The 8728-nt window shown below is 32.0% G+C and overlaps 1 protein-coding gene across 1 annotated transcript; it reads left to right on the forward strand.

Annotated features, from left to right (window-relative positions):
• Positions 1 to 6640: 6640 nt before the first annotated feature.
• LOC118035876 (berberine bridge enzyme-like 8) lies at positions 6641 to 8419 on the forward strand. Its single transcript, XM_035041538.2, has one exon. It carries the CDS (start codon positions 6690 to 6692, stop codon positions 8289 to 8291), a length of 1602 nt encoding a protein of 533 aa, XP_034897429.1. The 5' UTR covers positions 6641 to 6689; the 3' UTR covers positions 8292 to 8419.
• Positions 8420 to 8728: the final 309 nt, after the last annotated feature.

The following is an 8728-nucleotide window of genomic DNA, read 5'->3' on the forward strand; positions in this document are numbered from 1 at the left end:
CGATATATTTCAGAGAGTTGGAAAAGAATTATAGAAAATACAACTGCAAATATTAACTCACCAATGGAATTACCGATGATATTTTGTCAGTGATACGTAATTTACCAATGTAATTACATATGTTTCTCCTATCAGTGATATGCTAAACTGTACCGAGAGAATTACAAACGGAATGAAGCGGGTAATTTGTTTTAGGCACGCATGTTCAATCTGTAAAGCCATTGTTAAATTTATTAACAACAGACTCACTGATAGACTAGAAATTACTAACGAGTATTTTTCTAAATCCTGTCAATAAAATAATCATAGACAGACTATTAGTGTAAATACCAATAGAAATTACATCGATAAAATTGTTAAATCTAGTAATGAGCCTTTTTCTCAATTTCCTCTTAATTCTAACCTCAACTATGGCTTAAAAATTCTCAAATTTTATTTTTGCCTATGATGCTTAATTATTGGCCCAATTTTCAACCCCATCTATTTGTTTTAATTTTTAGAGAATGGCCAAATCAAAATATGCTGACAGATTATTACGGAAGTAAGAACATTAGCATAAATAAATAAGATGTTACACTCTAAAGAAGTCTGCATCTCAGTGAAACAAGTTTGCCAAAGACGAATGAATTATTTGATTGCATTGTCTAGCCATCAAGCAAGTTCCTGCACACTACCACACAAAAAGCAAATATACAATGGATAAGATGAGCTGATCCAGTTTGACAAGTCTTTAGTGATATATTCTACACTTACAGAGCTTGATAATTCTAGTCAAACAAGCTTATAGCAGGCGAGAACTTAACTGAGAATTTAATGAATAGATGTTACGTACAAATAAATGATGAAGCATTCATTTTTTTCTTTTTCTATCTGGCAAGAGCTGACCGCTGCTGACACTTCTCCGTTTACCCTAAGTACTTAAGACTGGCGTTTAAAAGTAAAGTTAAATGACCCATGGTGCCTGCCACAGCTTTCATTCTTTAAAAGGGAATTAATTAGTTTTTTATACAAAAGAATGGTAGAGATATATATTAATGTCAATTGAACTATGGGAATTAATTATTTGAAAGGGAATTGATTAGTTTCTTTATACAAGAAAATGGTATGATCTGAACTCCAAGAGTCCAAGGATATATTAATGTCAATTGAACTATAAATTATGATTTGAACTCCAAGAATGGGAATTAATTATTTGAAAGGGAATTAATTAGTTTTTTTTAAACAAATAGACTATTAAAATTCAATTCAATCGATTCAGTTTAATTCAGTTCTAGTGATTTTTCTGGTTTTTCAATTGATTTCTACAGTTTTTTCTCTCTTGGTTTGATTTTTTTTGGTTAATTATTTTTTTGATTTTTTTGGTTTAATTAGTTGGATAGTTTTTTTGAATACCCTACAAGAAATTAAGCATTTTATATGATGAAATTTAATTATTTTATTTTTTATTGATAAAAAATTAAAGTTTTGGAAATCCAACTTTGCTATGTAAATTAAGAGCAGCACAAATTGTATTCATGTATAACAAATTGTTGGGTAAGAACAAAGTAAGGCCTTGCAAAGAAAATTCTAGATAGAAGGAATTAGTATTGTCCAGGTAGTACCCACCTAGTTTTGCGAATGGATTGTCATTCTTTAGTTATAACCTCTTGGAAATATGTAAAAAAATAATATTAGTGTGGTGAAGGTGTTGTTTGGTAGTGTGGCTGCAGGTGAGGTTCACCCGCAGCCACACATTTTAATGTTTGGTAACCAAGCAAAATTGATTTTGCTTGGTAGGATCCACATTATTTCTGCTGGCCAGCCGTAGGAATTGAGAAGCAGCATTTTGCTGCTTCTCGTGGGTACTAACAGTGGAGCATGGCTCCACTGTTCAGTGAATAGTGGAGCCATGCTCCACTGTCACCATGTCTTTTTTTTTTTTTTTTTAAATCAGTATAAAAAGTTTATTTATTTATTTATTTATTTATTTTTAAAAAATCAGTTAGCAAAGTTTATTTTTTCCTCCAAAAAACCAGTGCAGTTAATCGTAAACAATATTTTTTTTTTGTTTTTTTTTAAAATTAGTTTAAGATGAATTAAATTTATTCGTACTGTAATCTTAATTTTATTCATGATAATATTTTACCTAATTTTATTGCACGCTCAAAAAATCATAGAAACTGTAGTTCTTGTGGAATAACTTTTGTACGTAATGAAATTGTAATTTTTTAAAAAAAAATTGTGTTTTACTCGAAAAACTAGTATTTAATATTATTTAATAACACTACATAAATTAGAAAGATATCGCATGATGACGTAGCATTTATGGAATTTGATCGCAATTTCAATAATAAATATATCACAATATTTATTATTTAATAACACTACATAAATTTAAAAAATCAGTTTTTGTTGTTGCGCGCTTAAGAAACCATGAAAAATATAGTCCTTATTTGATAGATTTCATATGTAATGACATTACATATAGTTTAATTAAATAATAAAAAATATTTGATATTAATATTATTTATTTCATGATGTAATAACAATAATTAAATCTACAATATTTAAATTAAAAATCATTAATATTAGTATATATATATATATATATATTAATTATTTTATAACCTCAATTTGAAAATCATTTTTTTAACCAAACACATTAAACTATTTTTTATTCAACCTCAATTTCAACCACAGTTTTAACCAAACACCTATTTTTTTCAAACCAACCTCAACTAAAAGTACATTTTATAAAACAACTTTTTTAAAACTACAACCACAACAGCAACCGCAATACCAAACACACCCGAAGCAGGAGAAAATAGTATCAAATGTAATTATAAATTGTGTTAGGTTCAAGATGAGAGACGACTACATCATTTTTAGAGAATTTTTTTGGGTAGAAGATAAGCCTTTAAAATTATGATTCACATGTTTGAATAAGTTAACTAGCAGAAAAAAAGGAAAGGTAGGCAACATGCGTTTGTGGTTAAATAAAATATGGAAATTGACGTTTCATAGGCATCAAGATTTTTTTTTTTTTTGGTAGGAACATGCAGAAAATTTATATGTTATTCTTGAAAGAGAGCACCTCTCACGTAATAAAACAAATCAAAAGATTCGTTTTTTTTAGAGTCTAGCCATTTCATATCTAATATATGCTTTAAAATAGCTCCACCTAAAATACAGATATTTATATGGTTGGCAATTCAAAATCGACTTTCTATAGGTGACTTTCATTTTAGACATCGGTTTTTACCAATAGAGCAATCTCAATGTCAAGTACTTTGTAATTATGGGCAAAATTCCTACAATGATAAGAAGTATCCGTGTACATCCCTTCTACTCTAGATTTAATAATTTACCAATGGCCTTCTTTAGTGTAAGGTAGATTTCAGTTTTGAACTTGGAGTTTCATTTCCTTCATTATCTACGTTTGAACAAGGTGCAACTCGATTGGGATTCTAGTTTCTCTTTGATCTTGTATGTACTAGCGGTTTGGTTAACGTTTAGTGAATCTAATTTCAGCTACACTGATAATGATCTCATGTATAGTACAGATATTATCCAGATACGAACAAATACACATCACTAATTTAATTATTCTTTTCTATTATGTTTCTTTTTATTTTTTTTATCTCATTTGTAAGGCAGTCATTTTATTTTTTATAAAACAATTATTTTAGATGTCATCTTCTAAATGACTATATTTTGTTTAATGAACTCGATTATTATTATTTTTAAAAAAAAGAACTGTGATAATTGGAAAAATGTATCACAATATCACACTAATCACATAACATATGAACTTGTGTGTACGTGTCTACACGTATGTAAAAGTATATCACGAAGAAATTATCTTGTCCTTTTCTTAGTTGGCATGTTTGTGCTAGCCCTTACGTGTTGCGTTGATCTATATGTCATATCAGGGCCATGTAATTTTCTTCGTGCTGAAAATTACACATTTAAAACGTTTATAAAAAGGAAATCAATCTTGACCCGACAAGATCAAGTTCAATATTTGAGTTATCGAATATTAAAAAACTAAGAGAGTGTTTGTTTCTGCGTTTGTAATTGCGTTTTGGTAAATTTCAAATTTTTTTTTTTTTTTTTACTAAAATTGAGTTACGGTTGTACTTTTTGGATCGTTTTGATGTGCTGATGTCAAAAATGATTTTTAAAAAATAAAAAAACATCATTTGCATGTATTTCGGCACGAAAAGCTATTTGAAAAGCAACCGCTACCACACTGCCAAACACGCTCTAATTTCGTAAAGATTGTATAAGACAGAAGTACACGATATCATTACTTCTCTTAATTCTTATACAGTATACTACCTCGTACTGTTTATTCATCATACTTAGAATATGAACAATGCTTTATAATAAGGGAAGACCGAGCATCAGCCATGACATCACAACTCAATATTTGCACAACTCTCTGCATAGTAGAGTAATAATAACTCAAGTTTTCTAAAATAGATTTTTTTTTTTTTTTTTTGCCAAATCTATGGAGGATAGTATCACTGAAATCAGTCAGTAAATGTGAATTTGTAAGGAATTAAGATCCACATCGAGACAGATTATATGAATACTGGAATATGTAATTAAGTTTCGAACTATTTGTTTCTGGTCTCATATGAACTCAAAACCAGCACCAGCCTGATGAGCAGATGTTTGACGTTTCTTTTTTTGGTCAAAATACTAATCACCGCAGTCCCAAAAAGGGGTGTTTCCATGTTCACAACACGTTACAAGTTGACAATCTAGCGGGTCAAACACCCTAACGAGATGAGGCTTAGCCAGTAGCCAAAGTTGAACTATTAACAAATTGAAATTTAGAGGAAACACCGTTATCATAAGTGTCTTTAGATTCGATATTGGTAAGAATCGATGTTTTCATTTTAAATTAAGATAAAATAAATGCTGCTAAATATGTGTAATTTTTCTCTTATAAAACGGAGATAAAAACATCTTTTATCAGAAATATTGTTGTTTTGCGGAATCATCATGGAATACTTTTAGGTATTTTTTCTATGCTGATTGGGATCTTGGACTCCAATATAGCTGAGCGGAGAACAGTAGTCAAAGCTATCAAATTATCAGCCTTTAACTGCTTCCTACATCATAAACATATTATTATCGAATCTGATTCTGCCAATATCATTAGCTGGATAAATAATTCTTATAATAGGCCTTGGATTCATCATAATCTCTTCTCTTCAGCTCAAAGGCTAGCTTCATGTTTTGATTCAATCACCTACACTCATTCTTACCGGGAAAGCAATCACATGGCAGATCATCTCGCTAAACAAGGAGTGCACAAAATATCTGATTTTGTGGCTTGGTTATGACCAATGCAGATTATGGTGTTTGGGGCATTGTTTTGGCTCCTATGCGGGGAACAGATGGTGGAACGATTTTATTGATCTAGGGATTATGTTATGTAAGTTCGTTAGCTAATTCAGCAAACTTATGTGTAATGATTGCATAACATAATTATGCCTTTCTTAATAATAACAGCTTCTTTAAAGAAAAAATTCAGAATAATTGCTGTAAATTGTACTTGCGTCAGGTAAAACTCAAACTTTGATAAATCGCCTGACATAATTGTTACTTAAAATAGGATTGATCACAAGTGATGAAGTCTGTGAAGAATTTTAATAATTGTTTTCGAAACAATGAACTAAGTAGAAATTATCTAGATATAAAAGATGAAATTAAGAGATGATTTTTTGTAGGTCGTTCAGAGATGACAAATTACTTTTGAATGGCGATTGAGTCTTATAAGAACTTGCTCGATAGCTCACCTTTTCCAAAGACGACTATTCATAGCTAATCGTGATTACGTTGAAAAATTCCTTAGTTGTGAAATGAGAGAGTCAGCTTTATTTGTTTAGAAAATAGTGCTGGATTGGCTTGTTTGTCCAATAAAAGCAATTTTATATTCATTATAATGCGTTGTAGGGAGTTGAGCTCGAATCATAGCCTCACAAATTTCGATTTCATCCCCTAACTAATGAGCTACCATTTTGAGTTGAAATGCCTATGTATTTGAACAAAACTCGAATATGCACACTCTATGGAGTTCTTCTGCTTCATCTCAATTGCCGCGTGTGCATGTGAGGCGCCAGAAGGCATACATAGGCTTTTTAGAACATGCAAATTGCCCACCGTACCCCATAAGAGTACCACCCTTTGTTCCCTTTCATGTATCTTCCATGCAAATTATGATTTTCCTTTATAATGCACTGCACAAATCACCATTAATCGAATTTGAGATATCTAATCTCGACCCCATTTTCTTCTTATGACCTGAACTGATCTCAAGGGGCAAAAATATGTAGTTTTTGTTTTTAACTCATGTAATTAATCAAAGATTCTCAATCACAGTTGAAATGGCGTGTGCATGACAATGAATTAGTTCTAGATAAGAGGAAAAGGTAATCTATAAATTTATTTAATGATGTTTTCTCCAATAAGATTGACATGGAACATCTTAATTTTAAATGTCAATGGTGGATAAATTAGCTAGATTTTTAATTTGTTGCGTCCTTTGAATTTTTATAGTCAGATATTCGGGAGGTGACTTGCATGCTCCTCTAACATTATTTTAATTTGTTATTTTAAGGCAAATCGAACATTATAAATTAAACCCCATAAACCAAGGTTAGAAGACAACCTCAAATCTCTTGAACAAGCCAAATATGTTAAGGTCTAAAATGTTCGCATTGCTTTTACTCTTTCTCCTGTCCATCTCATGGGAGGCGACTTCAGATTTAGCTCATGAAAATTTTCTCCAATGTCTTTTAAACCATTCCCAACCCTCTTACCCAATCTCCACAGCAATTTACACTCCGAACAATGATTCATACTCATCTGTCTTGCAATCTTATATTCGAAATCTTCGATTCAACATGTCCACAACCCCGAAACCATTTCTTATTCTCACTGCATTGCATGAATCTCATGTGCAAGCTGCCATCATTTGTGCTCGTGAACATAACTTGCAAATGAAAATTCGAAGTGGGGGTCATGACTATGAAGGTGTTTCTTATGTGTCAGATGTCCCATTCTTTGTCCTCGACATGTTCAACCTTCGATCAATTGATGTTGATGTATCTAGTGAGACTGCTTGGATTCAAGTCGGAGCAACCCTAGGCGAGGTTTACTATAGAGTTTCTGAGAAAAGCAAAGCACATGGTTTTCCAGCTGGTGTTTGCCCTACGGTTGGTGTTGGTGGTCACTTTGGTGGTGGTGGATATGGCAACATGATGAGAAAATATGGCCTTTCCGTCGACAACATCATTGATGCGAAAATGGTTGATGTTAATGGAAGACTTCTTGATAGAAAATCTATGGGAGAAGATTTATTCTGGGCTATAACAGGTGGAGGAGGATCAAGCTTTGGAGTTGTTCTGGCATATAAAATTAACATCGTTCGTGTTCCTGAAGTTGTCACTGTTTTTCGGGTTCGAAGAACAGTCGACCAAAATGCAACAGATATTGTTGAACAGTGGCAACAAGTTGCGTACAATATTGACGATGACCTTTTCATTAGACTTACCATGGACATCGTAAACAGCACTACTCGTATCGGTGAAAACACGGTAAGGACTACATTCCGAGCATTGTTTCTTGGAGACTCTGAAAGACTCCTTTCTATCATGAATGCAAGCTTCCCTAAACTGGGTTTGCTTCGGTCAGACTGCATCGAAATGAGTTGGCTTGAATCAGTCCTTTTCTGGACAGATTTCCCTCTTGGGACACCAACTGATGCTTTGCTAAGTAGAACACCGCAATCCCTGGTTTACTTGAAAAGGAAATCAGATTATGTACAAAAGCCAATCCCAAGGGATGGTTTGGAGGGGATTTGGAAGAAAATGATTGAGCTACAAGTGCCGCAGCTTACTTTCAATCCTTATGGAGGAAAAATGTGGGAGATTCCAGCAACTGAAAGACCTTTTCCACATAGAGCTGGGAACTTATGGAAGATTCAGTATGCAACAAATTGGAATGAAGGTGGTCAAGAAGTAGCGAATTATTACATAGATTTGACAAGGCAACTTTATAGCTACATGACTCCCTTCGTGTCCAAGAATCCTAGGCAAGCATTCCTTAACTATAGAGACCTCGACTTGGGTATCAATCACAACGGCAAGGAAAGCTACTTGGAAGGAAGAGTTTATGGAATCAAGTATTTTGAGAAGAATTTCAACAGGTTGGTTAAAATCAAGACTAGGGTTGATCCAGGTAATTTCTTTAGGAATGAACAAAGTATCCCTACTTTTCCATATAGGAAGAAGTAGAAATATTTATTTTGTTTGTTGGACCTACGTGATTGTGCAGCAAACCAACAGGGAAAAAAGAAGGATGTTAGTCTGTTCTTTTTTTAAAATAAAATATTGTTATGTAATTCAAGAATATTATTGCTTTATTTGAAGAGGTTAAAACTAACATTTTTTAAAACAAAATACTAATATTAATTTTAACGTGGTTTAAATATATTTATCTATTTAATATTTAAAAATAATATATATATATATATATATATATAGGTTCTACTACCGTATTTTCTATTAAAAAAAATTAAATCATGTTGTTAATTTGTTGTGACTTGATTGACTTGCTGAGTTTAAAGAGAACTCAAACGATTAGTAACAACATATTTTATCAAGGGTAACTTACTAATTATACAATTCAAATCATGAAATTATGATAATCCCGTAGAAAGCAAATTAAAATA

Source organism: Populus alba, chromosome 1 (assembly GCF_005239225.2).
Source record: "Populus alba chromosome 1, ASM523922v2, whole genome shotgun sequence".
In the NCBI taxonomy this organism is placed as follows: Eukaryota; Viridiplantae; Streptophyta; class Magnoliopsida; order Malpighiales; family Salicaceae; genus Populus; species Populus alba.

What these genes read in the sequence shown, in the direction of transcription:
- LOC118035876 (XM_035041538.2), top strand. Translation starts at nt 6,690, where the DNA reads ATGTTAAGGTCTAAAATGTTCGCATTGCTTTTACTCTTTCTCCTGTCC.